Below are 21,076 nucleotides of genomic sequence, written 5' to 3'. Positions count from 1 at the left end.
CTGCAATGTAAAATAGTAACAGATGAGCTGCGATTGCCATATTTTGATATTGATTTTCCAATTTCATTCTGGAGTTTTAATGAAACCTAGTGATAGGTCGTTTCTCTGACAGAGCAGATTTTTGATTTTAGATCATTATAAAAGCTGCAGGTAAATGAAAGGTATGCAGGACACTAATGCTAAATGAGCACTTGCTGCTCTGCTGTGTGATGTATGACGTGCGACGGAAAGGTGAAACTTTGTTTATCAAGACAACCAACTGCAACTTATCATGTATTTGTGCTACGTGGCTCTGGGCGGCTGACCCCACGAAACTCAAGGCGGTTGTCTTTCGCTGGTCATTTCTACAGATAGCTGCTCACCACAAGAGCTACGCCGTGAATAAAAAACCGCAAAAGTGAAAGCTACCAACCTGAGTGTCCGTCTCTGGAGGCCATTCAGTAATAACCAGTAAATCGTATAAAATGTTTTCTTCTTCGCCCTCAATTAAGCTTTCTTCGGCCATGTTTACAGCTGTCAGAAATCTACGGCGACAAGCAGGGACAAATTATAAAGAAACGCGTTTGTAATTGAACTGTTGCTAACCGTCTATAAAAGCGGTTTTGTGATTTTATTTGGCTTATTATAAATGTTAATATTAGCTTTTGTATCTCAAGTCCACAAGCGACATTTTTTCTCAACCCCCCGCTTTGTTTTTACGAACTTGTTCACTATCCGGAACTATTTTTTCTTGGCTGTTGAGGGGGAGCATTTGCTGACCGGCACATCCGGTTGCGTTGCACTTGTACTAGCAGCAGCAATGGCAGCGTTTGGTGGTGAGATTTTTACATTCCTACTTAATTTTGACGTTACGGTTTTAAATTGCTTACACATCAACTGTCGTTTTGAAGCTACGTAAGCCCACTCAACCATTTAATATGTGTTTTTATGTAACAGAAATGGGGGTAATGCCTGAAATCGCGCAGGCTGTGGAAGAGATGGACTGGCTGTGAGTCCAGCTACAAATTTGCAAAATCATGCATGCTGTTGTATGCTTACATTTTAATATTTGATATCAAACTGACTAAATGTATAATCGGTTTTCAGGTTGCCTACTGACATCCAGGCGGAGTCCATCCCCCTCATCCTTGGTGGAGGAGATGTGCTCATGGTAAGCTTGGTTCTCTGGACACATTTGGCTCACAGATATTTGCACTCTGCTGCGAGGCTGACATCTGACTTTTCTGTCTTCTAAGGCTGCGGAAACTGGCAGTGGCAAAACAGGAGTAAGTACTTAACAGCGACACAAACTTGGGAGAAATGCCTTCTTTTTTTTTTTTTCTTTGTATGTCTACACTGTATATATTTATTTTCACACTTACTGAGTCATGACAGTTTCCCATTGTCCTCCTCAGGCCTTCAGTATCCCTGTGATCCAGATTGTGTACGAGACCTTGAAGGATCAGCAGGAGGGCAAAAAGGGCAGAGCCTCTATTAAAACTGGAGGAGCCAGTGAGAATATTTAATCAGTTATTTGGTTTCAGGCTTCATGATTCATATCCCATCTTAAATGTGTGCATATAAATTAAGACTTTTAATGTTGGGTAGACAGTATAGAGTGTTCTGCAGGTGTTTGACCTGCTCTTCTTTTGTTTTGTCTCAGTTTTCAACAGCTGGCAGATGAATCCTTATGATCGCAGTACAGCCTTCGGTAAGAACAGATCATAAACATGCAATGTTTATGTAAATGTCACTTTCCAGCTTTTTGTTTTGATTTTTTAAACAACATCTGCTCATTGCCTTTTAATGTTTTTCTTCTTAGCAATTGGGTCAGATGGACTGTGCTGCCAGAGCAGGGAGTTCAAAGAGTGGCATGGCTGTCGCTCCACTAAAGGTGTCACCAAAGGTGTGTGATGTACACAAGTGCTTACGGAGTGATCAGAGAATCAAATAATCGTATGATGGATCAAGAAACATAAAAGTGTAAATTATTATCAGTCCTTATATGTTTGTTTTTCTGTTTAGGGAAGTACTGCTATGAGGTGACCTGCCATGACCAGGGCCTGTGCCGGGTGGGTTGGTCTACCAGTCAGGCGGCTCTGGACCTGGGTATTCTTTTCTACCATCTACAGTATTAATGCAGCAGAAAATGCTCCACTTTAAACAATTTATTTCACCAGGGCACTACTGTAATTTAACACCAGACTCTTTGTTTTTCTTTCTAGGAACTGATAAATATGGGTTTGGTTTTGGTGGGACTGGAAAGAAATCCAACAACAAGCAGTTTGACAGCTATGGGGAGGTAACAGATAATGAAAGATCATATTATTTACACGTTTAAAGAAATTTGGGAATGATTTTTTTTAAATGGGTTCTCTTTGCTATTTTTTTTTAGGAGTTTACCATGCATGACACTATTGGATGCTACCTGGATCTAGAAAAGAGCCAAATTTCATTCTCTAAAAATGGTATGGTCCCAGTTTTTCTATTATAAAAAATAAATAACCTATTCAAAGTTGTTAGAAATAGAGAAATAACTCATAATTGGTTTATGTTGTGTTTTTTTTCATCAGGTAACGACCTGGGTGTGGCTTTTGAAATCCCTCAAAATCTGAAGAATCAAGCTTTCTTTGCTTCCTGTGTGCTCAAGGTATCGACGGATATGACAACACAGTGATGGCAGAGAACATATAAAACTGATGCCTGACTGACACCATCATCTTTTCTGTTTTACAGAATGCAGAGCTAAAGTTTAACTTTGGAGGAGAAGACTTTAAACACCCCCCTAAGAGTGGATTTGTTGCCCTGGACCAGGCACCAGAGGGTCATGCTGTCAAATCTTCTCAGACAGGTGTGTGCTTTCAACCTCATTTCAGGCACTTAAGACAAGATTGTTCCTTTTACGGTATATGCCTTCTTTCACTCACTGGTGTTAAAACAAGGTACATTTTCAAATTTGAGTATGCCAAGTACAATATTTCTTCTGTGATTGTGCAGGCAGTGCCAACGTGAGTCAGGTGAAAACATCCTCAAATTCACCCAAAGCCCTGATCATTGAGCCGTCTAAAGAACTGGCTGAACAAACCCTCAACAATGTCACGCAGTTTAAGAAATATGTGGATAATCCCAAACTCAGGTATGACACCATGGAGGTGGTATCGACACTGAGTGACACAAACTGCAAAAAACCTCGACTTAAAAAAAGAAATAAAAATGCATTTGTAGTAACAATCCAGATTATTCTGTCATCCATTTAAAAACATCATTTGCCTGCGTTTTTACACCACCAGATGGAGCCGTGCTATTTTGGTAATTTGTCAGTCTGTCATTGCAGGGAGCTGCTGGTGATTGGTGGTGTGGCTGCCAAAGACCAGCTGGCTGCTCTGGAACAGGGGGTATGTGACACGTACAGTTACGCCTACTCCCATCCCCAAAAAAACAAAAAACGTTGACTTACCGGTAGTTTTAATTACTGTAAATCAAATTGTTGAAATATGTTTTTTAATTGGATGTCATTTTTCCTCTTTTTTTCCTGGTGTCATCTTATAATTAGATTGACATTGTGGTGGGAACACCTGGTAGATTGGATGACCTCATTTCCACTGGGAAACTGAGTTTGTCCGAAGTCCGCTTTCTGGTGCTGGATGAGTGTGTATGTGAATTCTTTTTGTTTTTTTATAGATTACACATATGTTTTGTTTTGGGGTTTTTTATGGTTGATATATATAATATAGCATAAAATCCCTTAACTATTTTGTGTCTTTTGTGTATCTCAGGACGGCCTCCTGTCAGCAGGTTATACGGACTTCATCAACAGGATCCATAATCAAATCCCCCAGGTCACCTCTGATGGCAAGAGACTGCAGGTAATGCTGAGCATAAATTACATGTGTGAAATTAAACCTGTGTACTATGATAGATGTTGTAGTAGAAGGATGTTTGCTGGCATTAGTAGTTTAGGTGACGATCTCTTTATTTTCCAGGTCATTGTATGCTCAGCGACACTGCATTCATTCGATGTGAAGAAGTTATCCGAGCGCATCATGCACTTTCCCACCTGGGTGGATCTGAAGGGGGAGGACTCTGTTCCGGAGACTGTCCACCACGTAGTGGTGCCCGTCAATCCGAAGAGCGACCATCTGTGGGAGCGCCTCGGCAAGAACCACATCCGGGTGAGTTCCTCGTGCTCGGGGAAGGAAACCGAATAAACAGAAAAGTACTGAAACATCAAGTTAAGCAATTCGGCTGTGTTTCAGACTTGGGTGGAGGAATAATCACCTTTTTATTCTACACTATGTATGTTGTTATCATGTCTTTGTCTTAGTTTAGAGTTGTGGTGATTTAGCTGTTTCCTCTGTTTCTCTGGGTAGACTGATGAAGTTCATTCAAATGATAACACCAGACCAGGAGTCAATACTGCAGGTAGGTGCAGTTGAGCAGCACAGTTCAGACCGCTCATCTTCATCACCCTGATAGAAAGTGTAAAATATCATTATTGTCCATTCACTCCAGTCAGTATACACATCACATAAACAACACAGATAACACTTACCTTAATATGAACTTCAGTAAAGGTGTGTGTGTGTCTTTTTGTGAGTCAGAAATGTGGTCAGAGGCCATCAAAATCCTGAAGGGCGAGTACACAGTGAGAGCCATTAAAGAACACAAAATGGACCAGGCTATAATCTTCTGTCGTACCAAAATTGACTGTGACAACATGGAGCAGTACTTGATTCAGCAAGGAGGAGGTAGGCTGTGTTGGAATAATTTAGATGTTTTTGTTTGAGCCACTACAGAAGTTTAGAAAGTGAAAAAAGACACAGTTAAATATGAATACTTGGTCTTTTTCCCCCAGTTACAAATGGCTGAGTTCATGTGTGTCTTCTTCAGGTCCAAATAGCAAAGGTCACCAGTTGTCCTGTGTTTGCCTCCATGGCGATCGTAAGCCTAATGAGCGGAAAAATAACCTGGAGCGCTTCAAGGTAAAATAACAAAAAAAGCTAAACAAAGCAAAAATCATAACCTGCTTATGCTGTTTAACCTCCTAAGACCCGAACTCTTCCACGGCATGCATTTTTTATTTCTCTTTGATATTTGGGCATATTGGGGCCCAATGAATGTAAAAACAAAGAATTACCAGATTTTTTGTTTTACCTTATTTTGGTTTTTAAGAAAAATAAGAGCCACATATGAGGATATTCGTTTAAAATTTTGATAGAACAGTAGCAGTATAATGTCCTCGTAAGTGGATATCAGGCTCTTGTAGAGCAAAATTGATTATTTTGGTCTAAATAACCCAAAAGGTGATGTCCACATATGTGGACGTCAGGTCCTAGGAGGTTAACAAAGTGCAACCAGTCAGTGTTTTTGAGGATTGTTTGTGTTCTCAGAGAAAAGAAGTGAGGCTGTTGATCTGCACTGATGTAGCTGCCAGAGGAATTGACATCCACGGAGTTCCTTATGGTATATGGATGCTTGCTAGAAAATTATATTACTTTACAAATAAAAATTATATATTCAGTGAACATTACAGAAGAGTTGCTATATATTTCTTTATATATTTATGTTAATGGTTTCTTCCTCCAGTGATTAACGTGACTCTGCCAGATGAGAAGCAGAACTATGTCCATCGTATCGGCAGAGTGGGAAGAGCTGAAAGGTACCTACTGAATTTATTTTGTTGTAACTTAACTTATTTATTCATTTTAATATTCATAAGTTTGTGTGAAAGATTATGTTGTATTGGTTAAATATATGTATAAATGTATTTATTATTTACTTGCTGTTAATCAGGAAATTCAAACTGCAGTTCCACCAGTAAAAATCTTCCATAATTCAGGCCAATTACAGTCTAGATTTTAAAGGGCAAAACAAACATGCATTTAATTCAACTCAATCCAGTTTTATTGGCATTACACCAGTTCATCATTTATGTAACGCCAAATCACAACAACAGCCACCTCAAGTTGCTTTATATTCTAAGGTAAAACCCTACAATATTATAACGAAAGAAAGGAGCCCCAAGAATCAGATGATCGCCTTTGACCAAGCACTTGGCAACAGTGGGAAGGAAAAACTCCTTTTTAACAGGAAGAAACCTCCATAGAAGGACAGTCATCCCTGTATGTACTACAATAGCTGAAAGAAGGGGGGAAAAAAAACAAGGTTAGAATTTATCATTCTAGCAAGTCGCCACTTTGAAAACAAAAAGACAGAGTTCTTGTTTAAACAACGATAAACGTAGGATACTATCACTCTAGTCGGCTGCCCCTTATGAAGGTGAAAGCATTAACGAAATGGAACGCAGTTCCTAAATAAGTAGGAGTAATCGGCCAAAGTCAATCTGGAAGTAGATGACAAAGGCAAAGTCATCTACTTCCTTTCTTTCTTCTTCCTTTTGTCATCTTCTTCTCTTCCATCTGTTCCTTTTAAAGGTCACAAGAGCAGATCATCTGCATCATCATTGCCACCTCAAACTTTCACATGGCGTGCCTGAGTGACGACAAACAATAAATTATAATGTAATCTCTACGTAGCATTGATGTTGTGTAATTTCTTTTCGACTTACAGAATGGGATTGGCTATCTCCTTAGTTGCTATGGAGAAAGAGAAGGTAAGGTGGAGTAGAGGTGTCTGTTTAGTCCATATAAGTTTGAATTTTGTATGTGATTTTAAGTACACTTTTCTACCTGTGCAGGTGTGGTACCATGTTTGCCCGAACCGAGGCAGAGGTTGCTACAACACACGACTGAAGGAGGATGGAGGATGCACCATCTGGTATAATGAAAAAGAGGTGAATAAAGATGCACACAAAACTAGTCTGGTTGATACAGCAGCTCCAATTTACTGTTTGAAATACAAACATGTGTGATACAGCAGTTCTTTTGAAAGGACTGTATAAGCAGCACATGCATTCATAATCACTCTTAGGTTTGGGGTGTGCCAGGTTAATAATCCAATACATTCACCTTTAAAACCAGTTGGGAAGTAAAGTTACACACAACATACTTTCACTCACACATCCTCATCATGCACTTTAAACTCTGCTTGTGTCATTTCTTTTTCCCCTTTTTCCTCTGATCACAGCTCCTTTCAGAAATCGAGGAACATTTAAAGTGCACCATCACCCAGTGTGAGCCAGACATCAAAGTACCCGTGGATGAGTTTGATGGAAAGGTGACCTATGGGCAGCGCAGAGCGATGGGAGGTATGTGTGACAAAAAGGAAGGATAACATGTCTGCACAGGACTACGGGAATGGTTGCATATGCACATTAAAGTATATCTGTTGTTTGGAAGGATTATAATGAGCATTAAAGCATCATGAGGCAGGTTGTAGTATTTATTATGTCTGCTCGTGTGTTGAGCTTGACCAGGAAACCTGTCGTCTTTGTCTAGGTGGTAACTACAAGGGTCACGTAGATGTTCTGGCCCCAACCGTCCAGGAGCTGGCAAGCCTGGAGAGAGAAGCCCAAACATCCTTTCTTCACCTGGGTTATCTACCCAACCAGCTATTCAGAGCCTTCTGAACCTAACTCCAGCTAGCAGAATAGCACTACATGCCAATCATATACAATGGGGAAACAAAAACAAAACTGATTTTTAATTTACATGAGTTATAAACGAAAAGGTGTCGGGATTTCCAGAATTTCAGCATTGAATGGCAAAGGACTATTTTTTGTTTTGCATTTAGCGCCAAGGCCTGTTGAGACGGCTGGCACAATGATTTCGACGTCACTTCCTGCTACACTTGAATTGAAAACCGTATATACTGTATACTTAATTCTGATTGGTTGGTTTGGTTTATATGGCTGAGTGAATCATTTAAGACATTTATATAGTAAAACTTCACTGAAAGTGACTTTGTTTTCTTTTCTCCATTAAACGTTAGTGGCGTTCTCAGCTTGGATTTGGTTTCTTACATTTAATCATCAGCAAAGAAAGACAAACCTGTATTTGTTATAAGCTTTTCTGTGCATTTAGTTTGTGTTTGTGTCCAGTGATTTCAGTTTGAAGAAATTTTTAAGAAGCAGTGGGGACATGTTTGGAAAGAGAAACATGCAGTAGATTAAATAAAAGGTACCTATGTTATTATTAAAAAAAATAACTCTGGTTTGAGAAGTCATATTTTAAATTTGGCAATCACAAGGTGTCCATTACCCTAAAGCATACTTATAATAAAAGAATGAAGGCCATTCTGCTTAAATACAGTGTGAGAGGTGATACAGAGGCTAATAACTCATAAGAAAGGGGTTTAATGAGGTCGTGAAAGAGAAAATAGAAAGTAGCCATTTCCTCACAGCCATTCATTTAATGAGATTGCTTTTTTTCTGCCCACATTACCTGCAGCCCACTGGAAGAATGCACTAAAAGACATTTCTGCATTGGTACTTAGAAAAAGGGGAAAAATAATTTTTAAGATTGAATTTTTAAATTTACGATAATGTTTTTTCTGAGTTATTCATCCCAGGAGTTCAAATATTTATTTATTTCCACCTGAGCCTTTAAAAGTGAAGCATTCCTTGAATGAAATAATGCTCTTTTCTGAGTTTTCACTCAGAGTTTTACCACCTTTCCCCAGTCCCTTATTTTTATTAATCTTCACTTGCCCTAAGGCACCTTTGTACATGAACTGTTTGAAGCATTGACTACAGGAAATTGTATTTTATATATTTATTTATATTTTATATGCTTTATAGTCAAATAACCTTTTCTATAGCTTATGTGTAACATTATTGCAATAGCAAAGCTACATATTAAGGCGAAGGAGAATGATCTACATTGTGGTAATATGATAACAGAACTGGACACCGAGAAAAAATATCATCCATATTATGACAGAGCTGGACGCTTGTTGAGTATTTAGTCCAAGATGAAGCTGCAGGATCTTCTGGGTGTAGTTTAATTGCCTAATTTCCAGTCTTTGAAAGTGGATTAGAAATTGAGGCTGCACAACAAGGATGTGAACTGTAGGTCCAAAAACTGAGAGCAGTAAAAAAAAAAAAAACGGGGCGGGGGGAATGTGAATACTTTACACCTAAGGAAAGGATTCAAAACAATAGAGTTTTGGGTTGAAAGCCTGAAGAGATGACCAGGTTTTACTGCTAATGGCTGCAGAAATGACATAAAGGGTTTCTGTATGATTCTTTGAAAATATTTAAGCATTTTTTCTCCTTTCTTTAGTCACTTTTAGTGATTTTATAATAGAAAAGAATTACATGATGGTGAATTTTACTTTGTAAATGCAATATTTTCTTATTCATTTGATCCAGTACCTGTTTGGGAGATCCTTTTGATTATCTTTCTTTTATAAAACTACTAAAAAGAACTATAACATGCCATTATTGTATATCAGGCAGTATTGATTAGTGGTAGTGTATTGCTCTTTGTGCTTATCTCTAAATTCAGTTAAAGCATCAAGACTCCTGGTGGCTTCTGGTTATTTGCTTAAATCTCATGGATTGTGAGTATGCATGTGCAGACAGTTGTCCTGTTCTGAGCTATCATTTCATCAGCTGAAACAATATATGAAAATATCAGATTGTGTAACACTTGAGCGCCTTCCTTGACCACCTACCTTCACAAGTTCTACAAGCCTTATAAATGCAATTACTTACAAATGACTGCATCCCTTCTTCACATGGGCCTCTCAGAAAATGGAATCGTTTTAGCTTTTTACTTTTAACTTTTTAACTTTGTACTGATTCAGCAAACCCAGACATAGAGCTAAGGTCAAATTGATGCGCTTTCAAAATAAAAGTCTTACAAGTGTAAACTAAACTAGGACAGCAGCAGGTGACACAGCAGTCACTACAGCCTTTGCATTTATTAAGCGGTTGTACCACTTAATGAATTCGACTTCATTCACATCATTTTTCTTTTTCAGAATTCTTTTTTCTCAGAATTCTGACTTTTTTCCCTCAGAATTCAGGAAAAGAAGAAAAAAAAGGACGTGCCCACTTTTTTCCCCCAGTGGCCCTAATCCTCTTCCGTAGTTACAACACTAAATTTCACCATTTCCAAGATTTTTTTAAAGATTAATCCAAGCCTGTGTGCAACTTTTCAAGCATTTGTTTTGTTTTTTAACAAACCTTGCTTCATCTAATGTATTGAGTTTGCCGATCAAGTATTGCACTTTTATTTTGAAGTAGTGGTGCTCTTCTGTGACGTCACTTCCATAACAGTGCTGTGCATCGTCTATAGTCTCCCTCCTGAAATTCAGGGACTTCAACTCCGCTGCATCCTTCAAACGTTGTGCCGCAAAGAAGTGCGTAGTTTTACCAAGTGAGAACCACGGCCGTGTGAATGTTGTGCACACTTTGGGTAAGCTTCATCCTGTTTGCGGGCTCCTTTTTGACGTCGCTTTGCCGTTGAAGTAGCTGTTTGTAACGACTTCACATCGCCATGTTTAGGTGGAAAGTAGTAAATGCAAACCCTCGATTAGGTTTTTCTTCCGCTGGACCACTTTTAGCACTGCTGCCGTGTTAAATACATGGATGGCATCCTTTTAGTAATAGTAATTGGACTGTGTTTTTTTCCAGATAGCTCAGTGAATTATTGTGATGCACTTCAGTGTTCAGAAGCATTTGGTGCAGTCAAAATAATCGCCATCTGCTGGTCAAAATGCTTTGTTTGGAAAAGACTGTCCAAAAGGTTTCACTTTTATTCAGTAAAGCTGTTTTAACTAATTATTGTTGAATTTGCTCATTTTTTTAAAGAGTCTGTATCCTTTCGTTTAAGTGCCGTGGTAGACAAAAATACCCCCACTTTCACTGAAGTGTAGCTCACAAACACATGCCCACAGTGTTTGTGAGATGGTGTCTAACAGGGCTGCATGTTTTTATCGTTCTTTAAGGAAGAGCTGAAGAATCAATACATTTATTATTTTTCAAATAAGCTTTTCATTTTTCATGCAGGGCTACAGTGTATCCACACGGTCTCTTTGCTACTTGGATGACAGCAAAGGGACCAGAGCAGGTACCAGACATGCTGGATATGCTGATGTTGGGCAGAGTAAGTAGCCAGAGTAAGTACACTGAAGTTTCACACACAGATCATCGTCTTTTTCTCTGAATTTGTTCATACAGTACAAACGAATTTAGAAGTGCCTTAGACTGCGATAGCAGTAAACACATATCTTCAAGCTGAACGATACTAAAAGTATACGATCTTTCATTCCCATTTTTTTTTTTTTAAATTAATGATCATAATGATTAGAAACAAAAATATTCAAAACAAAAACATCTAAAATATTGTAGGGTTTTGGATAACTTTTTACTTTCTTTTCGTCAACACAAAAAAAAGACAAAACAGGACAAAAAGAAGTTTCTGATATATCCTGCAAAATAGTGCAGAAGTATAATACAGCCCCTTGAAATAAATTATAAATAAAAATATGTTTAGGAGGGACCAAATTTAATTTTTTTTGTGCACAGCTTCCACTTGGAAACTGCACCTTTAGACAATGTGTTTTGTTGTGTAGAGAAATGGGGAGGTTGCAGAATGAAGCATGAAAGCCTTTTGATTTTTAAGGATTCTGACTCGGTAACATGCACATTAGTATAGCACAATTGGCTGGTGTGCATATTTCATAGTTTTGCTGCACCTAGCTCAAGGTAAAAAAAACATTTCTACCATCTGCTTTTGGTATTCCAGCCAATTACAGTAGCTTGTCAAGAAATGAAACATGCACCAGAGATGAAAAGCTCTCAAACTAACAAGGCTGTGAACACTTGGACTGATTCTTATGTAGCAGATTTCTACTTGAGGAATTAAAGCACTTAATATAACCATCTGCCACCAGATGGCACATCGTTGTTGAGAAACACCATAAATATGATAATCTAGGCATCATCTGTTTGTCAAAACTATTAGAATGAAATCGCGAATACAAGCATCAGAAATTAGCTTTGTCTGATGGGCGCTCCCGTAGTCATAGGGTGAGGAGTTGAGTCATTTGAGAGGGGTTAACATGTCAATTGCCTACTCCTCCACATCGAAAAGAGACAGCTAAAGCTCCTGGGTGCACCTCCTGGTTGCTGCTGGGCACATCCTACCAGGAGGATTGTTTCTTGGTTTTAGACTAGTCAGTTAATTTAACTTTTTTCTTCATTTAATTAACTAAGAAATGAGTCGCCTACATCCTAATGTAGGTCGGGGGTTCGAATCCGCTGAACGGGTACCCTGAGGTACTCCTGAGCAAGGTACCGTCCCTACACACTGCTCCCCGGTGCGCCTGCTTAGTGGCTACCCACTGCTTCACTGAGTGAATGGGTCAAGTGCAGAGAGTAATTTCCCCGCGGGGATCAATAAAGTATCCATTATTATTATTATTAATTCACACACACTCATATCCTGATGAATGGATCAGACAGCAACTTGAGGTTTAGTATCTTGCCCAAGACTACTTAGGCAATTAGACTGGAGATTGGAGCAGGCAGAGATTGAACCATCAAGGTTATGATTGGTCTACAGCCACCACAATGTACAATGAAGTCATGTAAATATTCAAAAAGTCTGCATGCAGGGATTCTTATTTAATAGGTTTGTTATGCCTAAAGAGTACACGCAATGTCATTTCTGAGTGCAAAAAACTCCACTGCATTGCTTATTTGATGTTATCAAATACCCAAGAGTTATAGAAATTTAAAAAAAAAAACCCTCGAGTTGCTGCTTGAACTTAATAAATAAAACTTAATGAAAAGCTCTAAAAATTGTGCATTACATCATAACAACTTTGCTTATTTGTAATTTTTTTTTTTTTTTTTGAGGGGGGGTTGCAAAAGCAAAATGAAAGTCTTCATGCTAAAAACCATTAATAATGATATTAAAATATAATTACATTACTTCATGATATTAAAAAAAATTGGGGGCTGCTTTTGGGAATTATTTTGTGACGTAACTGGGGTTGGGCAATGTGGCTAAAAGCCATTATTGCTGAATTTCTAGGTAATAATTCAAGATCAGAATCCTCAGTTTGCCCACCAATTTAGTTTAACGTATGTGATCATGTTATGAATGGCTGTGGCCCTGAACTCAGTCCCTATTAACAAATAGGCCAAAGCTTCGGACTACAATTGGTTACAAGTGTCTGTCCCACTTTGGCCGTCTCATCATGGCCTCTTACTGTTATCATAGCCAGTAAGAGTCCAAAAGTCCGATCTGCACTGGTATAAATCAGATAATATAATTAAAATGTAAAATTTCACAAATAAATATTCTTAGCTCAGGGTCAAGTTTCAAAACAGCAGCCCTATGTCTAGTATGAGAACAGATAATATGCTCAAAGATAAAGGTAAAAGATGGAAAAAAATAAAGAAATATTTAGGGAAGCTGGCAGCGTAAGCATGTTTGTTTCACATGTAGACCAGTGCCAAAGTTAATGGAGCTCTGATTCAGTAGGACTACCGTACTGTTAAAATACTATCGATATGTGCGTTTTTGTTTTTTTGTTTTTGTCCTGCACACTGTTGTACACTGTGGCTTGCAGTGTACTGAGCTAGCTGTAGTCTTGCAGTATGTCTGTGCCCCGGTATCAAAACCCAAAGCTTACAAAATTATAATGAAGTGGGTAGAATAAAGTGCACTATTATTTTTCTCGGCTGTTATAGTGTGAAAATTGGTACATTTAGACTGAGTTAATGAGTTATGGTTCATATATAATGTATACTATTTTTGTTTCCACACAGGAATAGGCGGCGCAAAGATACGAAAATGGAACTGAAGATGGAGGACACCAACCCAAATAGACTGAAGGACAGCAAAAGGATGGATGCCAACACTGTCTGGCAATGGCGGATTATGCACGTAAAAAAATACTCAAGAAGCCCCGAACCATTCCATTACAGCAATAAAATTGGATTAGATTTTAATGTTGGATCCACGGCACAGAAACTGGATTTACAATTACTGACAAACGGGGTCATGCTTGAAATCTGTGACTTTGCTAAAATGGTTACAAAGGGTAAAAGCCACTTTATCATGAACATTCTGGAGAACAATTTTGATCTTGGTTTGGAAAATGAGCAACAACGGATTCATTTTAGAGCTCAGATTTCACACAAGCTCAAGGACCTGATGAGGAGGCCTCCTAAAGAAAAACTTGACATTGCTGCTCTTTTTGGTTCTTCTTTTGTGCCAGTGTGTGCCAGAAGCATCAAAAAAGAACCGAATGTGGGAGCCGATTGCCAGTATTTCGGTTTCCAGCTGAAGAAAGAAGATAATGGTAGACATACAAGCAAAATTCCTTGCTCACAAACATCTGAAAAAAAGATTGACCGACTACATGCTGATGTCAGCGATGATGAAGAGGAAATTGAGTGCTTAGGGGCGCAGTTAAAAGAAGAAATCAGAGGAGATGTTCTCCCATTTTCATACCCTTACTGTGAAGAAATTGGTTTGCGCTTTGAAAGTGGTGCAAAACAAAGCCTTGATCCAGGTTTATTGACAAATGGTATGATGGTAGAACTGGTAGACTTTACTAGAGTACTGATTGCATCCTACAGCTCTATTATTCTCAGTGTCCTGAAGCATAATTTTGAACTTGACCTTCAAAATCAACAGGACAAAAAGCAAGTTTTGTTCAGCGTGTCCCAACTGTTGAAAAGGAGAAAAAAACTTAAGAGCACTGGTACTAAAATAAGTCCACATTTTAAGAATGAGCTGTTTTCCTTTGAGACAAATCCCTTTAAAAGAGCTCCCACACAGCTGACTATGGAAGAACTTCTATACGAGAGCTTGAAGAAAAGAAGAAAATACAATTCAAAAGCAAATATGCAAAATGAATGTGACATGGAAGAAGAGACAATGGAAACGGAAAGTAACATGTGGAAGCTGCGTGCTAACCGTGTGAAACAAATCCTGCTGGTACTAGACAAAGAGTACTGTACATTCTTCAGGCCCAATAAAGCAAATTTGGAATTCAATATTGGGTTTGGGCCCAAGAAAAACTTGAGTGGTGACTATCTGACCAATTCTGTTCTGTATAAAGTTGCTCGATTTGCCTTGGCAATGAATTCATCCCAGCAGGAATTCATCATGGAGATTCTTGAGAAGAACTTTGACTTAGGCCTGAAGAACAAGTCTTATAAACCTACCTTTGCATGTGAACTCATGAGTAGAGTAAGACAGCTTCAGAAATGCGAGGTTCCGGTCAAATTCTCTAAAGAAGTTTTTGAACTTCCTCGTCCTGTTCCATCATTCAGAATGACATCTCAGAGAATGGACATTGTTAGCCCAGACCTCAGCAGCAGATCGAATGTGAAGGAATCTGATATCGCTCCTTCAAATTCTCCTGACTCACAAGCTGAAACTAAACTAAGTCCAAATGATGTAACTACAACTGATTTACCAGTCCATCTACATGAAACTGAACCCAAGCCACATACTGAAACCAAACCTGAAATAAAGTCAGAGAAAAATGTCCATCCTTATCACTTCTGCAAGGAGATTGGTCTGAAACTTCATGTCAGCTGCAGTCAACAAAAACACAAACTTGACATCAGCAAACTGACCAAAGGAGCAATGATGGAAGTAACAAACTTTGCTGAAAAGTTGTGTGGAACATTTGAGCAGATTTGTCTGGATGTTCTCAGACACAACTTTGAGCTTGATTTGCAAAGTGTCGATTCAGAACTTGCAAGAAATATTCTTGCACACATTCCGGCTGCAAATGAAGAAAGAAATCTTGTGACCCGTGTAACCCATGGGAAATCGAAGCACCCGAAAAGAGATTACCCAATTCTCCCGACACTGAATTGCCAGAATAACCCAAATACAGAAGCATGTAGAGCTGATTCTACTGAGGAAAATGTACACAAAGATGTAAGCAGTACCACTGACACTGAACAACAAGATGACCTCAACTCAGCGCTGTGGAAATTGAGACGTATTCAAATTCAGCACATCCTCTCAGTACCTCATGGAGAACACTGCCCACTTTATTCTTACTCTAGATGTAAGAAATTGGGCATCGACTTTAATGTAGGATCTGGAATAAAACTAAATCTTGACCCAAAGTTACTTACCAATGGCATCATGGTTGAAGTTAACACGTTTGCCGAAGCAATGTTGTCATCTACAAAAGATTTCATCACAGCAATCCTGGAGTACAACTTTGATTTAAATTTGAACAGCGAGGCAAGTCGCAATGCCTTTGGAAAGAAGCTTATGCGAAACTCTGGAGCAATGAAGACAAAGAAACTAGCTGCATCTCAGAAGAAAATACTTTTTCAACTGCCTGACTCAAAATCTGTAGATGAATATACTCCATATTGCCCCAAATGTTATCAAGACAGAATTAAGCGTCATCAAGATAAATCGCAGTCTGGTCGCGTCCCTGAGCAGCCCCAAACTGGGTCAGATGTTTGTGCTGATGCAAAGGCAGAAAGTACTCAAAATGATCGAACCTCTATTTCTGCAGCAACAAGAAAGACTATAATGAGCTGTTACCCCTCATGCAGGAAAATGGGTTTAAGACTCCGCGTGAGTAAAGCACACCGTAAACGTAAACTCGAAACACGTGCTTTGACCTGGGGTGTTATGTGTGAGGTTTATTCTTTTGCCAGGAAACTGAGTGGAACAAAGCATAAACTTGTCAATGATATTCTTGAGCACAACTTCAACTTGGACAAACAGACTCTAGACCTCAATCCTTCAATGTTGTTCTGTAGAGTACAGCCACGAGAAGGAGAGCATGCCTGGTTCAATGATGTTTTTGTTATTCAGGCACCTCGCAAATGTCCTGTTATTGGGGTTAAAAGGGAAGGACAATCCACCACGCAGACAAATGAATGGAAAGAAACGATCAGAAAAAGACAGCTGGACATGCAGGCAAAGAAGAAAAGGGCCATGGTGTCAAGTGATTATGCCAATGATAGTGTAGGAAGGATTGGATTTGATGAAATGGGTTTGAGTCTAGACGAAACAGTTGGAGTGGACTATTGCTACATGTGTCCTATAGAAGCAGACACACTCACAGATTCAGAAAACAGCGGGAATGAGGATGACATAGAAAACCCAACATCATCTTGCATCTCTGCTCCTTTCCATACCACCACTGATAGTTCCTTCAGTTCAGCAATCGTAGACACAGATATGGACCTGCCATCTCCAAGTCAGCCAGATGAAAGTGGGCTGCTAGAATATGAAGAGGAGGAAGAGATTCCAACAGATGTACCAAATGAATTTGACATGAAAGAAGAGGAAAAGGAAATGGAGAGTAACATGTGGAAGCTGCGTACTCACCGTGTGAAACAAATCCTCCTAGTCCTAGACAAAGAGTACTGTCCATTCTTCAGGCCCAAGAAAGTTAACCTAGAATTCAATATTGGGTTTAGACCCAAGAAAAATTTGAGTGCTGACTGTCTGACCAATTCTGTTCTGTATAAAGTTGCTCGATTTGCCTTGGCAATGAGTTCATCCCAGCAGGAATTCATCATGGAGATTCTTGAGAAGAACTTTGCATTAGACCTAGAGAGCAATAGCCACAGATACACCATTGCATGTGAACTGATGAATAAAATAAGACAGCTTCAGGAATATGAAGATCCAGTCAAATTCTCAAAAGAGGTATTTAAACTCCCCGATTCCATGTTTTCAATAGGCACAAGATACCAGAGCATGGACAGCAGCATATCAAGATTGGATGAGTCTGATGTTGAACCCTCACATCCCCCTGATTCAGATGGTGAAACTAGACCAGACCCACATGTGTCAACTATACCAGGTTTACCAGCTGGTCCACCGAAAACAATATCCGAGGAAAGTGTGAACCTGTATCCCTTCTCCAAGGAGATTGGTCTGAAGTTGCATGTAAGCTGCAGTCAACAGAAAAACAAACTTGATGTCAACAAACTGACCAAAGGAGCAATGATGGAAGTGACAAACTTTGCTGAAAAGTTGTGTGGGACATTTGAGCAGATTTGTCTGGACGTTCTCAGACACAACTTTGAGCTTGATTTGCAAAACGTCAATTCTGAACTTGCTAGACATATTCTTGCACAAATTCCTGTTGCAAATGATCATAGAAATGTGGCAACCTGGGTTGCCCAAGCAAAGCAAAAGAACACACGAAGAGATTATCCAATAGTCATGAAACTGAATTGCCAATACAAGCCAGATGCAGAAATATGTAGTGCTGCATCTACTCGAACAGTCAAGCACCAAAATGTAAGCACTTCCTCTGACAAGCAACAAAATGACCTAAATTCAGTTCTATGGAGATTGCGTATCAATCAAATTCAACGCATCCTCTCAGTGCCTCATGGAGAACATTGCCCACTGTATTCTTACTCCAGGTGTAAGAAATTGGATATGGATTTTAATGTCGGATTTGGAGTAAAGCAAAATCTGGACCCAAAGTTATTGACCAACGGCGTCATGGTTGAAGTTAACACATTTGCCGAAGCAATGCTGTCATCCACAAAAGACTTCATCATGGAGATCCTGGAGTATAATTTTGATCTAAATTTGAACAGTGAGCTATCTCACATTGCCTTCGCAGAGCAGCTCATGCAAACCATTACAACACTGAAGTCAAAAAAATTCAGCCTGCCTCAAAAGAAAAAGCTTTTTAAACTCCCTCTGTCAGTTTTCTTTGAGGAATATACTCCAGATTGCCCCAAATGTCATCAAGATAAAAATGGCAAGCTTGTCCAGGATGAATCTCACTCTGGTAATGTGCTTTGCCATCCTCTTGCCGTGACCAGCGTCATCTCTACTAACGCAAGCAGCACGGTAAAAAAGCCTCCAGATGATCAAACCTCTTTTTCTGCATCAGTAGAAACAATATTGAACACTTACCCTCTCTGCAAGAAAATAGGTTTAAGCCTATGTGTGGACAAAGCTCACCCAAAACTTAAACTCGACACATGTGTTTTGACGTGGGAGGTCATGTGCGAGGTGTATTCTTTTGCCAGGAAACTGTGCGGGACAAAGCACAAGCTTGTCAATGATGTTCTTGAGCACAACTTCAGCTTGGACAAGCAGAGTCTAGACATGAATCCTTCAGTGCAGTTCTACAGAGTGAATCCACATGATGGAGAGCCCGCCTGGTTCAGCGAAGTTTTCATTATTCAGCCACCTCGCACATTTCAAGTCATTGAGAGTGCAGAAGAAGAGCTTCCCACTGTGCAGAGAAATGAATGGAAGGAAACGGTTCGAAAAAGACAACTGGAAATGCAAGCAAAGAAGGAAAAAGCCATGCTGTTAAGTAATACTCTGAGTGCTGTGACATTAACAAAGAATAAGCAGAAAAATCTCTATCCTATTTGCAAGAAAATAGGTCTGGACCTTGATGTTTCATCAAAATCAGCGGACAAAAAAAAGCTGAACTTGAAGTTACTGACATCATCGGTGCTGTTGGAAATACAGAAATTTGCAGCAACGAAAAGGAACCAGTATTTCCCAGCTATTTTGTTTGACATCCTAGACTATAACTTTGAGATTAGCTCACAGCATCACAGGCGCTGGGAATTTTCAATCGCTGCTGCAACCAAATTCCATTCGATGATCAGACAGTATCGAAATACTGGAATAGAAAAGATCTTCAAGTTACCATTTCTGTCTGGACCCAAACTCCCACAGAGCTTAACACAAAATCTGCAAAATAATAAAAGTGCTCATAGAGTGGATGGAAACCAATGTGTGCAGCCAGCAACATATCATGCAATCCAAATGCAGCCAGTGACAATAATGCAGATGAATGTCAACCCTATGAACATCCCTACGATTACCTCCATTTTTACACCTATGATTACCTCTGTAATCAACCCTATGGTTACCCCTGTGATTAACCCAACAATTACCCCAATTTTTACACCTCCAGTTACCGTCATTAATACCCCTACAATTGCCCCCATGAGCACCTCTACACTTACCCCCATGAATACCCCTACGATTACCTCCACCAGTACCACCACAACTGTAGGTTGTGACGGTTTTCTTCCAGGAAACCTCCAAATTAAAGAGGAGGAAGATGATCCACGTTATGGCAATATGCCATCACTGGATGTTGAAACAAACTATCACCAAGGTAATGATGATGTAAGAACTGACTTAAACACTGAGGCTGCCAAGAATTTAGTCCCAGGTCATCCTGCAGGCTCCCTTGGGCATACCGCATGTCCAACCTCTGAAAGCAATAATGGAAGCAAGTCATCACAGCCCTCTGATGGATGTGTGCAAACTGCATCTCTAAGTAGTGAGACTGTCATAAAAACCGAGTCAGACACTGAGGGATACATGGATTACTACATGGTAACTGTAGGTCAGGACACAGAGATAAAAGAGGAGCAGGAACATGTGCCAGCTGGAAGTGCAGAAAGTGAAGTGGATGTTAAACAGGAATGTGAGTGTTAATGGAAAAAAAATGTCTTTTGTATAGACCATTAAGTTTGAATAATGTTGCCTTAATCCCTGTGAAAAGCTTTTTGTTGTTGATGGAGAAGGAGAGTTCAATCTTTTTTCTTTCTTTTCTTTTTTTTTTTTTTTTTTTTAAAGTGATCTCAATCTATACAAATATAGTAGAGCTATGGGTTAAAAGCCTGAAAAGATGGCTCATATTGACCAAAAGCTTTCAGGGCAAATGTCTGCAGCATGGAACCACATGTGTTATTTCCCTTCTGTAGCAGCCTTTTAGTACTCTAATTTATAACAAAGAATTTGGATGTTGAACTTCATAGATGTTGTTTCCTTTTTTTCCCTTTTCTTCTTTCTTTTTATCCATTGAGGTATCCTGGACTGTTTGTAAAATGTTTATCATTCTCTTGCTTTTTGTTTTATATATTTTACTCTTTTTTTCTTTTTTTTACATATGTATGTATTTCACTTTATAAATGAGCAAACATAGAAATACGTCATTGTGTAAATATGTATATACAAAAGTTTTTCAGATAATTTTCCAGAATGGCAACAATAATGTAAATTACTAAAACTGATCCTGCAACACAAATAAATGTATGTATTCATATTTGAGGTAATATACACATTGATAGCTCACTGTATGTACATTTTGTATAAAGGTTTGAAAGCTCGAACCTGTCATATCGTCATGGTGTGTTTTATTTATATATATATATGTGTGTAAATATTACAGTGGC

General features: G+C 39.0%; 3 protein-coding genes and 1 long non-coding RNA gene across 7 annotated transcripts in view; 2 read left to right on the top strand and 2 right to left on the bottom strand.

Moving 5' to 3' along the window:
• The window catches only part of nbas (NBAS subunit of NRZ tethering complex), a 182,729-nt gene extending 181,929 nt beyond the window's left edge, over positions 1 to 800 (bottom strand). Inside the window, exon 1 of one of the 2 annotated variants that reach the window (XR_015125006.1) lies at positions 413 to 800. Coding sequence is in view for 1 of the 2 variants with exons in the window: in XM_086263811.1 (XP_086119937.1) it covers positions 413 to 505 (93 nt within the window). In the remaining variant the exon portion in view is untranslated. The remainder of the gene's footprint in view (positions 1 to 412) is intronic. The other variant, XM_086263811.1, reaches the window with a different exon arrangement.
• Positions 4 to 7,880, top strand: ddx1 (DEAD (Asp-Glu-Ala-Asp) box helicase 1). Of its 2 annotated transcripts, XM_086263813.1 has the most exons (27): positions 13 to 150; positions 743 to 815; positions 937 to 988; positions 1,087 to 1,150; positions 1,236 to 1,265; positions 1,395 to 1,491; positions 1,643 to 1,690; positions 1,802 to 1,885; positions 2,005 to 2,088; positions 2,205 to 2,281; positions 2,375 to 2,447; positions 2,553 to 2,629; positions 2,716 to 2,830; positions 2,977 to 3,115; positions 3,314 to 3,374; positions 3,533 to 3,631; positions 3,756 to 3,845; positions 3,963 to 4,151; positions 4,350 to 4,401; positions 4,581 to 4,727; positions 4,870 to 4,961; positions 5,370 to 5,442; positions 5,566 to 5,638; positions 6,550 to 6,592; positions 6,677 to 6,772; positions 7,066 to 7,186; positions 7,377 to 7,880. In XM_086263813.1, the coding sequence occupies exons 2-27, from the start codon at positions 800 to 802 to the stop codon at positions 7,505 to 7,507; spliced, it is 2,223 nt and encodes a 740-aa protein (XP_086119939.1). In that variant the 5' UTR covers positions 13 to 150; positions 743 to 799; the 3' UTR covers positions 7,508 to 7,880. The 2 variants fall into 2 exon arrangements, with proteins under 2 accessions (XP_086119938.1, XP_086119939.1); XM_086263812.1 differs by having other exon boundaries at positions 4 to 815.
• LOC147312446 (uncharacterized) lies at positions 3,990 to 4,896 on the bottom strand. The gene is made up of 3 exons (XR_015125007.1): positions 4,532 to 4,896; positions 4,258 to 4,448; positions 3,990 to 4,165 (listed from the first exon to the last, which is right to left on the bottom strand). It is a non-coding gene; the product is annotated as an uncharacterized LOC147312446 (long non-coding RNA).
• A 2,293-nt stretch (positions 7,881 to 10,173) lies between the features above and the next one.
• Positions 10,174 to 21,017, top strand: LOC147312444 (uncharacterized). Of its 2 annotated transcripts, none has more exons than XM_086264149.1 (3): positions 10,174 to 10,301; positions 10,895 to 10,991; positions 13,667 to 21,017. In XM_086264149.1, exon 3 carries the CDS (start codon positions 13,692 to 13,694, stop codon positions 20,334 to 20,336), a length of 6,645 nt encoding a protein of 2,214 aa, XP_086120275.1. In that variant the 5' UTR covers positions 10,174 to 10,301; positions 10,895 to 10,991; positions 13,667 to 13,691; the 3' UTR covers positions 20,337 to 21,017. The 2 variants fall into 2 exon arrangements, with proteins under 2 accessions (XP_086120275.1, XP_086120273.1); XM_086264147.1 differs by having other exon boundaries at positions 10,895 to 11,004.
• The last annotated feature ends 59 nt before the right edge of the window (positions 21,018 to 21,076 follow it).

This window comes from Aulonocara sp. 'chitande type north' Nkhata Bay, linkage group LG15 (genome assembly GCF_057382095.1).
Source record: "Aulonocara sp. 'chitande type north' Nkhata Bay isolate Kocher_YH1m ecotype deep benthic linkage group LG15, A_spYH_male_GT1.1, whole genome shotgun sequence".
NCBI classification, from domain to species: Eukaryota; Metazoa; Chordata; class Actinopteri; order Cichliformes; family Cichlidae; genus Aulonocara; species Aulonocara sp. 'chitande type north' Nkhata Bay.
This window is presented reverse-complemented; position numbering and strand designations above follow the sequence as displayed.

Excerpts from the sequence above, each read along its gene's own strand:
- ddx1 (XM_086263812.1), top strand. The coding sequence starts at position 629 with ATGTTAATATTAGCTTTTGTATCTCAAGTCCACAAGCGACATTTTTTC. Across the intron at positions 1,492-1,642 it reads TATTAAAACTGGAGGAGCCA|TTTTCAACAGCTGGCAGATG; the intron begins GTGAGAATATTT and ends GTTTTGTCTCAG. Across the intron at positions 2,448-2,552 it reads AATTTCATTCTCTAAAAATG|GTAACGACCTGGGTGTGGCT; the intron begins GTATGGTCCCAG and ends TTTTTTCATCAG.
- LOC147312444 (XM_086264149.1), top strand. The coding sequence starts at position 13,692 with ATGGAACTGAAGATGGAGGACACCAACCCAAATAGACTGAAGGACAGC.